Consider the following 19571-nt stretch of genomic DNA (forward strand, 5'->3'; position numbering starts at 1 on the left):
TGATGCTAATATAAGGTGCTGTCTTGTTTAGATGATTTAATAAGGACACCAATCCTAACAGTTCTATTGAAATCCATTATTCTGTCATCTTTGCTGTCACTTGGCCAGTCTTTGTCTCCATTGCTAAACCGTACTGCAAAAGAAGTTACCTCTCGTGTTTTTAGACAGCAGATGACTCATCTCTGATGAGTCTGGTAAAATAAAGGCTAAATAAGAAACACTTAAAAACATTATTGTTCTTTAAAAGCAGAGTCAGCAGATGACAGCAACATACCTGCCTACAGGCTCAGAGAAAACCAGTTTATTCAAGCATTTACCAGAAATGTCAATAGACAAATATCCTGTGCAGTTAATAATAACACGAGGTACTTTAGCTGGTCATAATAAGTTCTCTGTTTTTTGCAAAAAAAAACGAAAACTCAATTTTTCAGTAGTTTTTTTAAGTGTAAGGTTCATGTTAAAATGCCTGCATCTGGTTCAGTTTTGTTCTTTGGACAGTACTACAGCACATTACAGTGTGAAGCAGACTGAAATACATGAAACAAGCTACTCAGTTGCCCAGGCAGTAAAGAAATCACAAATCAAAACACTGTGACCAAGGATCGAGTTTTCTTTTCATCAATCTTAAAAAGCTGATCTTTGGGCTGTTTGTTGGCCTGAAACATACAGGTGTGGCTTAACATTTTGCCAAAAAGACAAAGCCTGACCAATGATGCGGTCATTATCCGTCATGATAAGTGGAAAACATTTCAGTCAGCTAAAATTTTTTTTGAGGAAATCCAAGGTTCAGAAACAGAAATGCTCATTGGAACTGCAACAGAGACAAGTGCTACGTAACTCTACAGACATTCACTTGGTATTTTAAATGTTGAAATGTAGAGCACGCTGTTTAGAGGGCAAAGCTCCGTCTTTCAAAGAAACATGGCAGCAGAATATAAGTCTACAAAGTTACATTTTGATGAATGAAGAGCCTTCTAGACCATGTTCTTTGGAAAGACAAGAACAAAGTAAATGTGCATTTTCCATTTGGAAAACCAGGAACAGGATATCAGCACAGATACCTCAGAGTAATTATAAAGCATGGTGATGTAGAGATGATGGTTGGTGCTTATTCTTTGGCCACAGGACTTTGGCAGCTTGCCGTCATTGAGTTGACCATAAGCTTCTCTGTACTGCAAAGCAGTCCATGAGTTACAGTCCAAATCTCAACCTGACAGAACTGTGGCAGCTAACCTGAGCAAGCTTAAGAAATATTCTATACAAGAGAAGTCCAAAGGTCTTCTACAACAATGTGAGAGACTGGTAAAGACATATAAAACACACTACAGCTTGTTACTGATGCACTTAATTTTGAAGTAGTCCTAAAAGTGAACTAAAATTACAGTTTGTGTGCTTCTATAGACCATTAATTGAGGTAAATCAACTTGTCCTAGCAAGAGCGATTCAAACTTTTGGTAATGATTGAACAGTACTGCAGATGTTGTTGGAACATAGTCTGACCACCAAGCTCAGTGGTTTTATTGCTCACTTCAAGTTAGAATGTGTGCCCCACATAAAGAAATGCCTCAATGACTACCTCAACCTTTGGATTCACAAGAATCGAACAAATGGATTAGCGGAAACAATAAAGTCAGACCATTCACAGCGGTTCCAAAGGCAACAGTAATTCTATTAATCTTTTTGTTTACAGAGTTGCTGAACCGTTAACTAAAAATATTTATTGCTGTTTTGACGTTCTAATTTAATAAGTCTTTGCGAGAATAGATGGTAAAGCAGGCAATAACATAAGCAATAAAACAAAGATATCTTTCAAACATTAAAGCAGTCTTGAAATATGATTCTCTCTTTAGTGCCAACTTCAGGCTGGTATGATTAAACAGAAGTCACAGCACTAAAGTCGATCCACTGTGTAATATACTCTACTTCTCTGGTGGCACGGCGATTCTGCTCAAAAACAGATCATGAGGAGAAAAGGAGAGGCTGCCAAACACCTCTCAACAGCTGCAGTGCTTAACAAGAACCTGCTTCCCCTTTACACAGCCGCTTTAGTCATACTGACTCTAATCAAAGCTGACTGTTGATTAAATGAAAACAGACTGGGGTCTCATATTTGTGCTGTTTACCAGTCAGAGGGTGCAGACACCAAGAGGCACATGGCACAAGCTGATGTGCAGGTTTTTCTCCATCCACACGCTTGTTTTCACCTGGGCCTGTTAAATTGGTACGGAAAAGGCAAGTCTCTGGGGGGTCCAGGCCAAATCTTTTGAGGCAGAGCTCTGGTGTGACTAAACCATGTCTGCCTGTCAAGAAGCTGCATCCCAGTCCTCCTATGGTTTTCTAGTGGATTTCAAGGAGGTAGGACCTTTTAGGCAAAATGACTGAGATTGCTGGAGGTTTATTATCGGAGTTTGTTTTGGTGGTGGTTTTCCCAGACTATAGCTAACTTGTTTTATCCCCAAAAAAGACAGCTTTTTGTTTTTTCTTTCATCCACCAACAATATGGAACAACCTACCCTAATGTGATAGGCATGGATAACCACTTTGTTTCTAAACCAAAACAAAAAATAAAATAAAACATTTGTATAATGTGGTGTAAAAGCTGTGAGTTGTCAGTAATCATCGTTTTTCTGACTCTTTTTTATTATTTCGATCTTTATACTTGTAATTTTGTGCACCGATTTTATTGTTTCATGTGTGTTTTTATCAAATGTACATCTTTCAGATTTTTTTTTTCCTGAGCATGGGACTTTGATTGAAAGTTCTTTATAAATAAATGTGTTGTTGTCAGTATTAGTATTCTTATTAATTATCTAGCTGCTGAAAGCATCTGACTTCATCTAGAGTAGGAGTGTCCAACTCCAGTCCTCAGAGGCCGATGTCCTCCAGGTTGTAGATGTGTCCTTGTACCAACAAAACTAAATTAAATGGCTAAATTATCTCCTCAACATGTCTTTAAGTTCTCCAGAGGCCTGGTAATGAACCAATAACAAAACATGCATAATGAATCTTGTATCTGAAAAATCTGAACTAGTTCTTAAACATCAGCACAAGTCCTGTACCTTTTCTCAAATATGAGAAGAAATTCTGACAATAATTATCAAAACTAGCAAAGGAAAAGATATAGTATGCTCCACAGATCCTCATCAAGATTTCGACAGCAAAGATCTGGATCAGCTGAGCTGATTTTTGACTTTTCAGAAGAAAATCCACGTATAAGAAGCTTATGATAAAAGGAGACAGTCTTCTTGGATAACTAGAAAAAAAAAAACTTATAAGGGCTGTTGCACCTAAAATCTTCCTGGTGCATAAAATGCATAACAAAAGGACAATATTAGAAAACCAGATTAGTACAAGTGAGTTATGCATGGCATGCAGGTGAAGTTTTGAATTGGTCGCACAGAAAAATAAAGATGGACTAAATGAATGCACAGCTCTTGTTTAATATGTTGAGAGTTAAATCTCAAGGGAATAGTGGAGCTTTCTTATAAGTGGAGTAAGGTAAGAGGTGAATGAAGTGTTTGACTGTTAAAGGATTGTACGTTAACACAGTGTTAAACAGCGCAAGTGTAATCTAGCACGGCAACAATGCTCCTCTGAATATCTTCATTACAAATTGTAGATGATGTGATGATGGAGGTACATGTCAAATGTGTATGAATAGTGTGACTCTTGACAACTTTCTTCTTCTGCTGCTATTTCTATTGTGTGGCTTTAAAATTTTGCTTAACTTTTAGCTGTAATGCAGTTTCAATTAAAAGAAAAAAAACTGTTGTGTGTTGGTTACATGTGTTAAATCCTAGAACATGACTAAAAAAATACAGCATCATAACCACATATGGAAGATTTACTTTTTCAGGAAGACTTACAAGTAGAAAACATTTTTTACAATGTAACTTTAATTTTGGTAGTGTCTTCAATCAACAGCCGAAAAATGAACCTGTGGCATCAAGGTACGTAGCACATCTGTTGCAGGTGAGATGTTTACTTGTCAAGAATCTGTGCCTCAAGAGGAAAGTTTCCTCTCCTTACAGGTTGCAAAGAAGAACACTGACCTTGGCATGGACTGCATAGGATGCCAGCAGCACAGAGGCCTCTGGAGGACAGTGGATTTCTTCTTCAAGGATCTTCTTCCTTACCTGAACAGAAATTTCAATAGTTTTCAAGCTTTTATTGCTTGAATGCAGAAGCTGTTGATATGAATCCCATCTTTTCATGCAAACATTATGTTTAGATATAACAATTAATTTCTTAGATCAGAGAAAGAAAGAAAAAAGAGATTGTCATGAATTTATTTTTCAGGAAATAATTTGGACTTTAAATCAGGATGGCTGCTCTCCCCTATTTCCTGAAGATTGGTTCTTTTGTCGCTTCAATAAGAACAGCAAAAGGCATGAGGGATGTACAATCGAGATGATTTAATCTGACTCATGCAATAAAAAGAAAGTACTGCCTCAGAGATAAGCAATGGGAAAAACAACACTTTGACTGCTGAGTTTTTGACAGGCCCAACATTGTTCCCCAAACTCTACACTGACAGATAAGGAAATTACATTTAGTGAGAAAAAGAAAAAAAGTTGTGATGCATCTTGAGTTTCATTTCAATCTCTGTTCCTTTGTTTTTACAAACACTTTGAGTTACTGTGCATCAATGGTGCAATAATATTACATTTCCCCTGCCTTCCCTTACATTACACTTCAGCATAAGTAACATGTTTTGCCATGATAAAAACTGTCAACTATGAAGGAAGTAATTTTTTTGTAAACTGCTGTGTGCAAAATAACTTTCTTTTTAAAATATAAATTAGTTGCAATGTACCAACACTTGAAATGGTTGTTAAATCCGAGTTTATTATTCCATAACCTTTGATTTCCCCCTGCCTTTTATGACTATGACACTTGGTATTAAGCTTTGACCTACAAAATGTTTAATGTATTCATCACATTGAAGCACTTTCAGACTGAATGGCTGAATCTTATATTAAAACTCCATCAAAACATAAGATTTCACAAGACATACTGAATAAAGACATTTTTCCTAAAACTAATAAGTGGTTTGTAGGGGGGAAAAAAATTGTCTATCCAGAAAGGAGATCAAATATGTGCTTAAGTGTTAGCTGCTGTAGTTTTGCTTCAGTGTTGTAAATAAACAGTAAAGGTTTTTTGGGGGTTTTTTTTCCCTGGTCCTTTCTCATGTTGATCAAAGTTGTGATAGCTTAGTGCTTAAACATAAACAAGTGAAAAACGTACATCAAGCTGGATCTCCAGAGATTAAATTCAGAGAGTCTATGGAGACCATAAAACATCTGCTTCTGGGTTGGATATGCTGAAGTACGTCCAACCCAGATGTAGATTTGGAGAAAAGATTGATGAGAATAGATTTTAGTGTACATTTCTGATGCTCCAAGGCTTAGATAAATACTCCATGTTAAAAAGAATCCAATATGAATAAGTGACGAATAAGTAGGAACATAAAGAAAATCAGCTTTAATCAAAATTATGCAGTAAAAATGTATAGTCGTCTTTAGAAACATTGGTGAAAATTGTTATGCATTATGACACACAGTAATCCGATGGAACTCTATGAAAGCTTTTAAATTTTTAAATGAAGGATGAAGCAAAGCCCATAATATTTTTGTTCTTACTTAAAATAATAAAACAATTCAAACTGATGTCTTTTTTCCACTTGTTTACAGTACTAGCTGCAGAATCAGCATCTTGATTCTAATCAGTAGAGCTGTGTGTTCTTTCTACATCTGTACAGCAGCTGATGCCGAGTTCTTTGTTTTATTCTAAAATGCAAAAAAGTCAAATTAAATCTTCACTTCTTATAGCAAGAAAAGACTAAAGTGCTGATTAAACTCTCAGGGCTCACAGTAATAACATTGTTTTTAACAGGCTTGAATTCACTCCAACCAAGATGAAAGCAGAGCTTCCCACCAGGCGTTTCATTCTTAAACTCCATCATCACTCAAACTAATTGATTCACAAACCGAAGTTGCGTAACCACATATACATCACAAAAGCAGATTTTAAGGTTAGATGGGGCAAACACGCTGTAGCAGCGGTTATATAAGTGGGCAATTTCATGCTTCAGACCTCGTCATTTACAGAGCCAGTCAAGCTGTCTTTTCTTGTTTTGAAGTCACAAAAGGTGCGAAGCCAAAGGTGACAGCCTTAATCATAACCAGCACTAAGTGCTGAGGATGCCATTCCCTTTACAAATGAGAGCACGTTATCATCCCAGCCTGTTGGGACGGAGATGTGCATGTGTCTGTTGATGTTGTAAGGGCTCGAAATTTGCGGGGTCTGAGCTCGAGTGTGTACGTATCTGCATTGGTGATCATTTCTGATAAGCACTAATCCAGCTGTCACGCCTGTGACATTATCTGAACGGGGGCCGCCTCCTGACATTACTGGAATTAATGAGAGCAAAGAAATAAGCAGGCAGGGAGTGTGATGCACTACGCATTTATATTCTTCTTACCCGTGGCTGTGTGTTGCCTTAACTGAGTAATCGGGCTGTTAGGCTTTTCTCGATAAATTAACTCAAGCAGATTTAAATGAAGTAAGAGTATAGATAAACATTTAAAGTGTATGCCAAAGAGCAGAAGTGCAACATAAATAAACTAGCACAACTGACAATTTCTAAGATTACATTAGGGTTATGTCAATAACAGAGTCTAAAGTATTTTTGGGCAATATAGATTAAATTTTTTTTTTCATACCTGATCCAATTTTGAGAAAAAAAAAATTCTCGCTTTCTTTAAAAAAAAAAAAAAGTTACAAATGACGAAATATTTTCAAAAAGTGATTTTTATTTCAATCACCCCTTCTGTGAGTTGTATGATGTATAGTTGGGGCCATGCTATGAGAGATTTTGTTAAATTATGAAAATATAGTCAAAAATTTAGCAGAATAAAGACATAATTTTTAGGGCTGTGTAATAATATCGATTTTGCGATATATATCGATATTTTCTTTCCTAGAAAAAAATTTATATTCATCCGCAAATATCGTAACATCCAACTGTCACCTTGCTCACTCACTGCTTGGTTCACCAGGAGAGTGATTAGGTCATCAGGCTTAGAGTGGTTCCTTCAGATGTTAAGTGTCAAGGTTAAAAAGGTATCAAACTATTCAGAGCAGGGCATTTGGTGCACTTTATTTACTTTACAAATGCATGTAAGTTACAGTTTGTACTGTTTCAATTAAACGAAACATGTTTTCTCACCACTTCTTTGAATCATTTTGTCCAGCTGTCGACTTCAAGTCCGTGTCCAACCAGAGCCAGGTACTGTGTAGTTGGTGCTTTTAATCAGTTTTCAGTTAAATTAATTCAATCCAACTCTATAACAGTCACAAAATGTCACCAAAATCACTCTGACCCTCTAAAATCTTTCAGAAAATCGCAAAATGTATTGAATTGTATCGTTTGCTGAATATTGCAATACATATCGCATTGTGAGCAGAATACCGTGTATCGTATTGTATCGTGAAATTATTGCATCACTACAGCTCTAGTAATTTTGCCAAAATAACATTTTAAAATTACAAGAAAACATATCATCTTAATGAGAAAAAAGCTTGGATTACTAATTTTTTGTCATTTTACATGTTGGGAATTCTCATAAAATTTCAACTTCATTCTCCTAACATTACAACTTTATTCTTGTCATTTCAACTTTATTTCTGTATTACTTAATTCTCATTTTATTGTGACTATTTTTGTAACTATTTTTGTAAAAACAATCTTAGTCTGACCTATTTCATTGTAGATTTGACCTATATTCAAAGTCAAAATAAAAAGAAGCTGTGAAACATACTGGTCAAACAAGAGGGTGGGCCTCTGAATTATGAAAACCCAAAGAGTCCATTGGTGAAAAATGTGATTTTCCAAAAACAAAAATTAATCAAAATTAATCGATTAACTGATTACTCGATTAGGTGATAAATCAATCAATTGATTTACTTTAAAGCCTAATTGGTAGTTGATAAATAACTAACAGGTAGCACTGGATGATGATAGCAAAACACCAAATCTCATCTCTGGCTAAAAGAGTGATAGGGCAAGCTCTGTAGGAATGCCCCAGGGAAGTATTACTGGATGTAAAGGGCAGCAGTAATATGCTGTTCCCTGATTTCACATGGCTGCACACGATCAGAGCAGGACGATGGAAAAGGTGCATTACAGAGGCTTCAGACAAACATCTTTCAGAAAAAGCTGTAGACGTGTGCCCCCTATAGGCATTGGGACACAATAGATGGACGCTACAGATGCACGAACGGAACTTGAGTTAAAAATGAACTAAATCATTTTAAATACATAGACTTTATTTCACCTCAGGAGGCTGAGAGTTCTCTTCCCTAAGAGTCACACTTGTTCAAAATTATAGATTTTACTTTCCTTGCTGGTTGTGCCTGATTTCACGAATGATTTACCTTAAAGCACATTTATAGAAGAAAATAAATATTTCTCCAGGTTTTTGCTTTTTTAAAATTCTGAACTTTTGCAGACTCATTTGCAAGATCCTTATGATATTTTTATGATGTTCTGGGCATTTAAATACACAACCTTCACCTAGTTGGGTTTATTAGCTGTCATGTTCTACAAAACATTAATGAACATAGAGTTCGTATAGTCATTTTTGCAGACTTGAAAAATGATCAGATCGTGTTTCCTATTTTCCAGACTTTGTGGGAGCACCAAAAACAATTTAAAATTGTGTCCACTAGCCAAACGGCGATTAAATAATCTTGAGTTAGATTAGCTGGTAAACATCTGTAGCTTCAAATCTCTACGTAATTCCTGCTTTTATGTCTAACTGTAAGAATTCCTAAAACCAATCAGAAAAACTGAATTGCACAATTGTTATTTCAGTTAAAATTGTATAAGCACAATAGAATAGGATATGAAAAAAATACAAATCTAGGCTTACCTGTAGAAAGAAGAGACGCTGAGTGATATCTTGCACTAGCTCCTCCTCGGCATTTTCTGGGTAAAACTTGGCCAGGAAGTGGAAGGTGATTGGTTCTTCTTTTGAGACCTCTTGGTCTAAAACCTGTACGCATAAACCAAAGACATCAACAATACTACATAATTGATCAAATAATTCCAGTAGAAAATTAAGTATTTTAGGAAAAACAAAAAAAAAAGTGGCACATCGACCTTCCTTTCCATCTTCAGCCAAGCCTCTGTGTCCTTTATGTTGTACTGGAGCCCAAAGAACCAGGTTTCTCTCAGTCCCAAAGTCCGGCACACCAAGTCAAAAAGGTCTTTTCCTTTCCACTTCATCTAAAAAGTTAAAGATATATATTTTTTTGTTCTATTTTTTTTAATGAAACAATATTTATTCTCTGACAAAGAAGTAAATATCATAAAAATTAAATACATTTAAAATTTCTTCAACATGCTGTATTTAATATACAACTTCCTATTCAAATTATTTTAGGTTGGGGATGAGTAAAATGTCATAAAATCAAAAGTTTCTTGGGTTTTACAAGGCTTTGTAAAATGCCACCCAGTGAGACACACAAGGACTTTCCCACGCTCTTATTGAATGAGTGTATAAGTACAATAAGTGGGCTGAAAATGTTTTTCTAATTTTTGTCAGTTTAGATTAATCAACACAATGGTCAAACAATACCAAATATAGCTGAAGTTTATATAAACAAACCATGCAAAAACATGAAAACAAATATAAATATTGAGCCTGTCACGTGGCAAGGATGAAACTGGGATAGTAAAAAAAATAAATCTAGAATAAGTGATTTTGTGTATTACAGATACATAACACTTACTTAACCAATAAGGGAGATAATCGTGAGTCCCACGCAAGAAAATAGAAACATGTAACTAACATTATGCTGGTGTGTATAATTACCAAAAAAGCAGCTGCTACCCATAAACGGTTCCTCCCTTTTAAATATAGTGCTTGCAAGTAATTTTGATGCCTTTCATTTCCAAAAACAAATAAATAAAACGGCAAACTAGGAGAAACAGTCCACTATGAAAGGGGAAAACATATAAATCACGGAATCAGGGTCAGCACTGATTTCAACTACTGACTGAAAAGTATTTAATTGGGCTGCGGTAAACACAGCAATCTCTTAAAACGTAGGTTTAAGCCACCGCGTGGGCGTCACATCCTTTTCCCTTTATTGTCATATGCTGCCATCTAGCGTTCAGCAAGTGAAATACGTTGGTTTCGTGGGAATTTCAGAAAAACTTAATTTTTACTCGCTTATGAGCCAACAAACAATTTCGACTTCCTTCACATTTTAGCTGTATATATTTAAGATTTTTTTTTCTTTTTGTAGTTGCATTACAATTTGAAATTAGTGAGCAGAAGAACAATAACGTCGTACTTGAATGTTTATAGCATTACTCATAAGAAAATGAAAGATTGTTCAAACTCACCTCGCACTTGAACTCCATGTCTGACTCCATGGTGCATATCTTTACTTTAAAGTATTTGGCTTGTTTTCTAACCAAAGAGTTGAATCTCATTTTTGCTGCTAAGGCACTTGCCATGGCGACTCGTAAATAAACGCTCTTATTCTATTCAATAACCCAATGATACTTTAGACATTCCTTATAAACTAAACTAAAAAAAAACAACTATTATGACATTCTTCTCTAAATTAGCTCATCGTATGGTTCGGAAACACGAGAATTTAGTTAGCACTGTTAGTTATACAGGTAAACACAGCTTGCATGTGACTTTTCAGCTGATACTAACAATATTTGCAAACAAGACTAATCAAGAATCATTTGTCATTCAGCGACATGTTAATGATTTATCAGACTCCTCTGTATTGAATATTTATATCTCCCATTAATACAAAAAGGTCCACAGATAAAGTTTAAAAGCAGATAATTACAGCATAGTAAGGCTGGCTGCTAACAATAGCTGGTTAAAAGTCAGAAGTTAGCTAAATAAAGTTAACGTCGTTCTTAAATCGAGACGTCCAAATACAGTTTCCCGTATAAAGGTTCCTCTAAAACCATGTAAATTCATTAAATTGTTTTATACAGTACTTTCCTGTAAAAAAAAACTTGGAACGAAAACAACAGCTAACTGCGGCTAACAACCTGTTAGCGATGTCTTTAAAATGCAGTGGTGCATTCGCGTACCGTCTATAAAGTAGTACTTACTGGTTAAAACATTAGATGGAAATCATTTTGGGATGCTGGGCACTGATTTATGATACTATTCTGCTACTGAAATACCATATCTAGAATTATTTTTTTTTCTGTTGTGTATTTGAGTAAAGTAAATCTGGTAGTCATAGTTGTATAGCTAAAATAAGGCAAAGGGAAGATTTCCCCTTTCATTTTGTCATGTTCTGTAAAAAACGTTAAAAACAGCTGTTTTCCTTGAAAGAAAATTACACGTTCACATATTATTTCAAAATAAGCTAACTGTGCAATATGTCCACTCTTCAGTTTGAAATTATGCCCACAAATCCACAGAAATATGGAAATATTTCAAGAGGACTTTGAAGGCAGCATCTCTTCCCTCGCCCTTTCCTCTCGGACCGATCTGCCAATCATAATGCAGTACACGCAACATGCCCCGCCCTTAGCCAGGCCCCCTGCGCCATAAGGAGGCGGGGCTACACCAATGAGGTAATCGGGGTAAACAGTAAAAATGGCGACGTCTGTAGCCAGAGCGGAGCAGCTGAGTTTGAACGGGATCATTTACGAGTCCCAAACCAAAAAACTGACCGACCTGCCGACCGAGTTGCTCGAGTATATTCTGTGCTTCCCTGTCCTCAAACATGTCGACGTTTGTAACGTGTCATGCTGCTGCAAACGGCTGCACGACGTCTGCCATGGAAGGGGAAAGGTCTGGGAACACCAATACAAAATCAGGTGCTGCAAATACGTTTAGCTTCTCTGTATGCAGATTCTTGTAACATTTCGTCTTTATCTTCAGAAAACAATACGAATGTTATCCAGAACTTTAGGGTCATGAAACCCTCCTTTTCGCTTTGAAGGTTGGCTCGTTTACTGCGAACTCAGGAAGCTGTCATTCTGCTGATGCACCAAATTTGTCCTTATCTCACCGGTGCTAAGCAATATGACCGTGGACATCTATGAAGTTCGTAAGAAAAATAGGTTTTAAAATGTATCATTGGTAAAACGTACATCCTGCTTTTTGCAGAGTCTCTTAAAATGAATTTGTTTGACCTTGAATCCTAGATGTAGTCCTTCAGCTAGTCTGACAGAATCAGTTCTTTCTGTAAGGGATACATCTACTGCAGCAGGATGATTAAAGGTTTTAGAGCCTGATTTAACCTTCTCCAAAGAAAAAAAAAAAAAGTCATTCTGAAATTACACATTTACTCCTTACACCGACAGATGGCCAAGACTGCAGAGGTTTTATCGTCAAAATGAGAGCTGTGACTGGCTTAGGGAATACATAACCCGGCATAGAGTTGGAATACAGATACGAAGGACAGTGGAATCCATCTCAAAGCGATTCTTCACAGAAGTTGTAAGTAATCACCTTCTTATGAAGTAATATCATTATGCAAGAAAAGATCTGACATAATGTAGAATCAATGCTGTAACCTGGATAGAGGCATGAACCGGTTACTTATATGCCAAGGTCTTAAAAAGTTTCAATACTACTAAAACAAAGTCTTGTAGTACTGTTCCTATGGCTTAAAATCAACTACTGAAATTTCTCCATCTGCATAGAATTGCACAGTGTGGCCCCTCTCCTACCTGCTACTCAATATACCCGTCTTTCTTTTTTCTTTTCTTTTTTTTTTTTTTTACAACGTATAGGTATTTTAACGTCCTAATTGATTTCTCCCCGATGACAAAAAACTCCATTAAAAGTCCAGAAAGTTAAAATATCATATACCGACATTTTCTGTATGATAAAAATGTAAATCTTTTAAACCACGTTCAACCTGAATGTTTCCATCTAGTATTAATTATATATTGAGGGGGGTTAGCCATTTAAAGGCCTGTGTGTTTACTTAACTCCTGAAATTGTTTTTTTTATAGAAAATGATAAAGGCTATTTTTTTTTCTATGAGAAAAATGTAAGTTACTTTCTATTATTATTTACAATCTGTGGAGTTTTCCTAAATATGATCATACCTTGAGAATTGCATAGTGGCTCATGCCTCATTGGTAGGGATAAGTGTATGTGTAGCTGCATGTTTGTGCAATAATGTGAATCTGCTGGGTTGCAAACTAATCCAGGGTTCTTGTAACTCAGCCATGTGTTGGCCAAGTGCTTGGAGACAGCTTTGCAGAGATCGAGTCACTCGGGATGCCAGAGCACTTCTGTGAAGACGAGCTCCTCTTCATACTCAACTCAGACAAGAGGTGAGAGTAGCACTGTGCACAAAGTCACAACAAAACCAAAACACTCCACAAACAGAAGATGTTGACCATCAGCTGGAGCTTGGATGTCGATTCAGATAATTCTTTGTGATTACAAAAATTCTGTTGCTTCACTCATCTATGATGCAAATGTTCATGTCTCTCCACTCTCTTCCAGGAAAAGCTTGACCCTAAAATACTATGCAAAGAAAATCCTTTACTTCCTGAGGCAGCAGAACATCCTGAGGAGCCTGAAGACCTTCTTAGGGCAGCCCACAGAGCAGCAGTCGGCTCTGGAAGGTAACCGTCAGTGCTGGCCCTTACCTTATTAAAATCATTCATTGTGAAGGTTGCAACATATCCGCAAGTCAGGTTTTGTTTTGTAGCATTTTCTAAATTGAAAGTGAAATTATTCTAACTACTTCATAGAACACCAGAGATTGATTACAGGTGTATCTTTTTCATAACCTCAAGGTTTTGTTATTGTGTGAGTGAGTTAGCCACTTTCACAAAAGGTGTGGAGGATTATGACACTTAGAGCGACTTTAACAATCTACATTGGACAACTGAGACGAGGATTAATTTAAGATATGAAATCTCCAGGTTGGTCTAATGTAAAACAAGGGATTAATATGTAGAAATGTACCTCATGCCAGCTGTTAAGTACCTATGATGCTGTGGGTCAGTCCCTGAATGAACAAAAAGTGGAAGATGCATAAAGTATCTCTTCAGTTATAGTTCTACAGTTACATAACTTCTTCAATCTGTATTTATTCAGAGTTTATATTATTGTTTGGAGTTTTAATCACATTTTGAAAAGCAAGTCAAAACAAGATGCGAAAAAAAAAATAAAGAGCATTCTCCTCCTCCCCTGCCTTAATTTAAAATAGCTTGTTTTCCTCATTCGTGTCTTTTCTGGGTTGTGTTTGCTTTGCTAGGTGCTGTGCTGGTGGATCAGTACTGCAACCCACTGGCTGATGTCACACTGGAGTCCATTTCACAACAAATAGACGATGTGGCAGAAAAAGCAAAGAAGATGCTGAGAATCAAGAACCCTTCTCATCCCAGCCTCCGGGTCACAAACAGTAGGTGTTTTAGAAAAAAAAAGTAAAATAATGGGAAAAAAAAGAAAATCAGAAAAGTTCTTTGTTGGGGGCCTTTTCCTTGTATGTTTCTTTTTTGTTTTTCACCCACTGTTATTTCTTTTAAAATATATTGCGAGTAGAAATATAAAGCCTGAATAGCTGAGCTCTGTTTGAAACAACTAACCTGTGTGAAGGTGACTGTATGACGGAGGACTTTGAGCTCCAGAGGCAGGTGCTGTGGGCCCTGAACGCCGTTTTGTACGAACAGCTTCAGTACAAAGGCAACGAGTGCGACTACTACAACCCGCTCAACTCCTACATCCATCAGGTAGGCACCAGCTGACAACGTTTTCTAATGTGTTGTTCTGAAATATTTTCACTGTGCTCCTTATTCACCCAGGTGCTACTTCGGCGGACAGGTATACCCATAAGCCTCTCTGTCCTTTACATGACGCTCGCCCGGAAGCTGGGCGTTCAGCTGGAGCCCGTCAACTTTCCCAACCACTTCCTGTTGCGCTGGTGCCAGAGACCAAGAGGGTATGGCTTGAAATTAGACCACAGTAGCCTAAAATTATCGAACAGTCACTGATCATGTTTTTGTCCCTCAATTTCCATTTTTATCTTTTTTTACATACAATCAATCAATCTTATGTAGGTATTGTGGTGTAATTTCTGTCATGTGGCAGTGCAGTTTATTTAATCTGTATCTTATTAATGGATAACTATGTTTTATCTAAATGACTGTATATTTCTGAATTCTTCTTTTGTTCGTTTTTTTGGCTGTGCGATAATAAGTCAAAGTTAATTAGATTGAAACAAGGTTTTTGCAACCAAAGGACATGACAGAGTTGAGTTAAAAAATGAGTGCTGCTTTGACAATTTTTAAATTAATTAATATTTGAATATGATAAACTTAATACATCAAAATCTTTTACATTTGCATCATGAAGCATTTCTTAATATGTATTGTAAATAAATCAGAGCTTTTCTTGTTCTCACTCTAAGATATTTCAAGAAATTTAAATTGTCTTATCAAGTGATTTTTTTTAATAATAAATGCAAAGTGCATGCTTGAATATAAGTGCACAACCTTTTCTGAGCCTATGAAATAAATGTTAACAGAACATTCCATATGCAGGAGTGAGGACATCTATGACTTTGTCTACATCGATGCCTTTGGGAAAGGCAAGCAGCTGACGGCGAAGGAATGCGAGTACCTCATTGGCCACCAGGTGACGGCAGACTACTACAGTGCCATTAGCACCACAGAGGTGCTGCTCAGGATGGTGGGGAACCTGCTCAACATCGGCAAAAGAGGGTAAGAGGAACCTTTCACGTTATTAGGTGAAGGATGTCTGTTGCAAGATTATTTTGCAGGTGTAGACATCTTAATCTTTCAATTCTATGCTAATAAACTGATTACTTATGACCTTCTCGGCTTCTGTTGCTGCCTTCTGCAGGGCTCTATTGCTGTCAGTCAGTCATAGTATAAGTATAATGTTGGAGTGCATAAAACTGAGTAAAATGTTACAATCCATCCTGTGCATGCTTTATATAAAGTACATTTTCAGTTTAAGATGCATCATCTGCGGTGTGTGTTTTCCATCAGGGAAGGAAATGAGAAATCTTACCAGCTGCTGAGGGATTCACTGGATCTCTACCTCACCATCAATCCAGATAACGTTCAGTATTTGCTCCTGCAGGCGCGCCTCTACTTCCACCTTGGAATCTGGCCAGAAAAGGTCAGGCTTGAGCAAAAATGTTTTCAAATTAAAACCAGATATTTAATTATTATTTTGGGTTTAATTTTGAATAACTGTTTTACATCTTAAGCTGGAGTAAAATGACAAGAACACCAATCTAAAAAAAACTTTTCTATATTGCTATTGTGTGGTATTTTAATATTTAGCATTGTGCTGCTCTTCACACATATTTCCCTTCACCTTGCTCCCAGGTGTTGGACATCCTGCAGCATATCCAGGCTTTGGATCCTTCCCAGCATGGAGCTGTGGGCTACCTGGTGCAGCACACACTGGAGCACATCCAGCACAAGAAGCATCCCGTCACTCCTGAGGTGAAGCGGCGGAGCGCTCCCGAACACCTGGAGGTCCAGTATTCAGTCGGCCTTATCATGAAACACAAGCGGTAAGTTCCTGTGAAACGCAACGCAGACAAAAGGACAAATTACCTCGAATTGTAAAACATCGTTTACTGAAATTCTCCCAGGTCGGGGTATAACTGTGTGATTTACGGCTGGGATCCTAAATGCACCATGAGCCAGGAGTGGATCAACACCATGAGGGTCCACCAGTTGTCCAGTGGAGCTAACCAACCATTCTACAACGTGCTGGTACAAGACGGGACGTGTCGTTACGCAGCTCAGGGTACGCCTCATATCCACCAGCAGGGGGCATCTCCTGATGAACCACAGATTGTAGGTTTAAATGCTAAAGGCGTGCAGCATATCAAATTTATTTTTAAAAAAGTGAAATATTCCTCAAGGAGAACTTGAAATCTAGGTAAGGTCAGAGGTTATTGTGTTCTGTAATATTCCACAAGGTTAAAGCACACAGACAGAAATGATCTCTGACCGTTCCCCTTAGAGAACCTGTCCAGGTAGGAGCTTGTACCCCACAAACTCTTCCTCCACTATACGACACAAGCGGCATGAGGCATTTTGTAAAGGGAAAATGTAATTATTTTTAAATAAAGGGGAAAAAAACACAATAAATCAAGAAACAAGGATCAAAATCAAGACTTCCAAACCATATCACATAGGTTTACTACTACCATTCAAAAAGAGTAGCCATGAAACACTTTCCTTCTCGCTAACATGGGAAAAAAAAACTATAGGCTGCAAAACTTTACTAACACCCCTGATAGCCCTCACACTGCCAAATAACCCAGTAGCTCTTTTCCCAGCATGTGTGCTGTGATCATGATGAGTGGAGTGGAATCAGCTGTGCTCTCATAACCTGCAGGAGCCACACCCAAACCTGACCTGCTGCTCTGCGTTTAAAAATAGAACAGAAGATACTGTTTTTCCTATTGGGACACATTAGCTTGTTTTTACTTTCTTCAAAATCAATTGGATTTTGTGCACATCTTTAGAAAGTTGAGTTGGAGGTGCAAAAAGTAATAGGAGATTTTTTTTTTTATCCTATGAATAAATTGCTCAACTTAAAGACAGGAGTTTTTTTAAAAGTGATTTTGTGCTTCTGTAATTGATGGCGAATTTATTTAAAGGCTCATATTACAACTGTACTAGAGGGCGTCAACAATATTACCCGCAACTCTATATACAGAACCGGAAGTGTTATATTTGATTATGCCAGAGTTGAACTTACTTCCCCAATAGTGAAATCTCCCAGCTTGCATCTGCATGACTTTCATTGTTTGAACTTATCTTTTCAATCTTCAACACATCAGCATTTCCTACAGGCTACGTTTCTCAAAGCCACAACCTTCTTTTGATTTCGTAAAACTCTGTTGCTTGTTCCTCTTTGTATCAGAGCGGTACTGCCTAAAAATACCCCTAAGTTGTGTATTTAACCAAAGTAGCATCGCAGTGACGTGTGTTCATTGGTATTCCTCAGAGAACCTGGAGCCCCACTCTGCCCCTCTTGAGATTGGGCACCCGGAGGTGGGCCGCTACTTCTCAGAGTTTGCCGAAACCCACTATGTTGCCAACGAAGAACTGCAGACACGATACCCTGAGGACATGAGGGAAACGCTGGGCACGGTGCAAGAGCTCTACCACAGAATGACTCCTGGATCTGTGAGCCGAAATGAGGCTTCTGCCTCTGACCAAATGAGCCACCAGTTCAAGTCGATGTAGCAAGTGGTCCTGCTGACCAGGGTTAACAAATACCTGTTCCCCCCTTACTCAATTTACAATCATCTTAGCTGTTCCTTTATTGCACTTGGAGACTAGGACTTTTTTTGTCTTTTAAAGAAGGAAAGATGGTTACTGTTGCTGCTTTGAGACATGTTCAAATACAACCATTTATCTGCTGTAAAAACAAAGTTCGGATCACTGGATACAAATACTATTTGTACATGATGGAACACATATTCATTTATTTTTAATCCAGTCAAAAAAAGCTCAGTTTGATTTTTAAAAAATCAAATAAAATACAACCCAAAAATAAAAGGAAAAAAAAAAAACTTCAAGTAAGCAGCTAAGTGGACTAGAAAAATCAGGATGTTTATCCAGGTGCTGTAAATCCCTCCTGCCCAAATTCAAAGAATGCTTCTGTTCCCACATGTCCCTGCATCCAGCACTAGTCTGCAGAATATAAACCCAGTGCCACACCAGAGAACTGAAAAAAAAAATACAATAGTTTTAACTCATGATTTTACAGAGTATCATGCACTTATGAAAGTTTGACTTTCACATTCCTACATTTACCTTTTATTCTGTATATTTACATGTGAAATATGTACGATGCCAAGACTCAGGATGTCTGTCATGGAATGCCAAGATGGCGACGACTTGAAATAGCAATGAGTCTAAGCTTGGTGAAAACTACAAAAAATAAAGTGTTTCAAGTTTCGATGTTGCTTTTTTTTTTCTCTAAAATAAATAAAGCATTTATTACTTTATTGTGGGAACATATACAAAGCCAGGCAAGAAAGAGGCCAGAAGGTGGGAACTGAAACCGAATGTCTCACACAGAGTCTATTAGTGGAAAACAGATTTTCAACTGTATTAAGAAACACAAATCTAACATGAAATGAGAGTAAAGAGTGTTTTAGGTCTGGATTGCCAAGATTATTCCTGTTAAATTCCATAATAAATGTATTTTAACAATTTAGGAATGCCCAGCTTTGCAAGCTTGTCATTTTCACAATGTCTGAATTTAATGAAGGCACATCAGCAGATGCCAGAAACACCTAAAACAGGGCTGATCAAGTCCAGTCCTGCAACTTTTAGATGCATTTTTACTCCAATAGTCCGGGATCAGCTCTGAACAGGCCTGGAAACGAACCATTCGTTTGATTCAGGTGTGTTGGAGCAAGGAAGCATCTGAAAGCTGCAGGATGGTAGCTCTCAACTGGACATGAGCACCTCTGACCTAAAACGTGCTGCTTTGTGACATCAAGAAAAAAATCGCCATGAATACCAGCTAGGAGAGCTT

General features: G+C 37.3%; 2 protein-coding genes across 2 annotated transcripts in view; one reads left to right on the forward strand and one right to left on the reverse strand.

Annotated features, from left to right (window-relative positions):
• nf2a (NF2, moesin-ezrin-radixin like (MERLIN) tumor suppressor a) overlaps window positions 1-11652 on the reverse strand; it is a 33732-nt gene extending 22080 nt beyond the window's left edge. Inside the window, exons 1-4 of the mRNA XM_081610862.1 lie at window positions 10418-11652; window positions 9167-9292; window positions 8937-9059; window positions 4053-4136 (exon numbers count right to left, since the gene is read on the reverse strand). Coding sequence (XP_081466988.1) covers window positions 4053-4136; window positions 8937-9059; window positions 9167-9292; window positions 10418-10531 — 447 coding nt within the window. The 5' untranslated portion in view covers window positions 10532-11652. The remainder of the gene's footprint in view (window positions 1-4052; window positions 4137-8936; window positions 9060-9166; window positions 9293-10417) is intronic.
• On the forward strand, window positions 11610-18986 carry fbxo21 (F-box protein 21). The gene is made up of 12 exons (XM_008417896.3): window positions 11610-11875; window positions 12365-12500; window positions 13239-13348; window positions 13524-13645; window positions 14284-14430; window positions 14625-14758; window positions 14831-14967; window positions 15569-15748; window positions 16040-16172; window positions 16385-16575; window positions 16657-16814; window positions 18027-18986. The coding sequence occupies exons 1-12, from the start codon at window positions 11652-11654 to the stop codon at window positions 18266-18268; spliced, it is 1914 nt and encodes a 637-aa protein (XP_008416118.1). The 5' UTR covers window positions 11610-11651; the 3' UTR covers window positions 18269-18986.
• Window positions 18987-19571: the final 585 nt, after the last annotated feature.

This window comes from Poecilia reticulata, chromosome 9 (assembly GCF_904066995.2).
Source record: "Poecilia reticulata chromosome 9, P_reticulata-male-v2, whole genome shotgun sequence".
In the NCBI taxonomy this organism is placed as follows: Eukaryota; Metazoa; Chordata; class Actinopteri; order Cyprinodontiformes; family Poeciliidae; genus Poecilia; species Poecilia reticulata.

Excerpts from the sequence above, each read along its gene's own strand:
- fbxo21 (XM_008417896.3), top strand. The coding sequence starts at position 11,652 with ATGGCGACGTCTGTAGCCAGAGCGGAGCAGCTGAGTTTGAACGGGATC. Across the intron at positions 14,968-15,568 it reads TGGTGCCAGAGACCAAGAGG|GAGTGAGGACATCTATGACT; the intron begins GTATGGCTTGAA and ends TTCCATATGCAG. Across the intron at positions 16,815-18,026 it reads GTGTCGTTACGCAGCTCAGG|AGAACCTGGAGCCCCACTCT; the intron begins GTACGCCTCATA and ends GGTATTCCTCAG.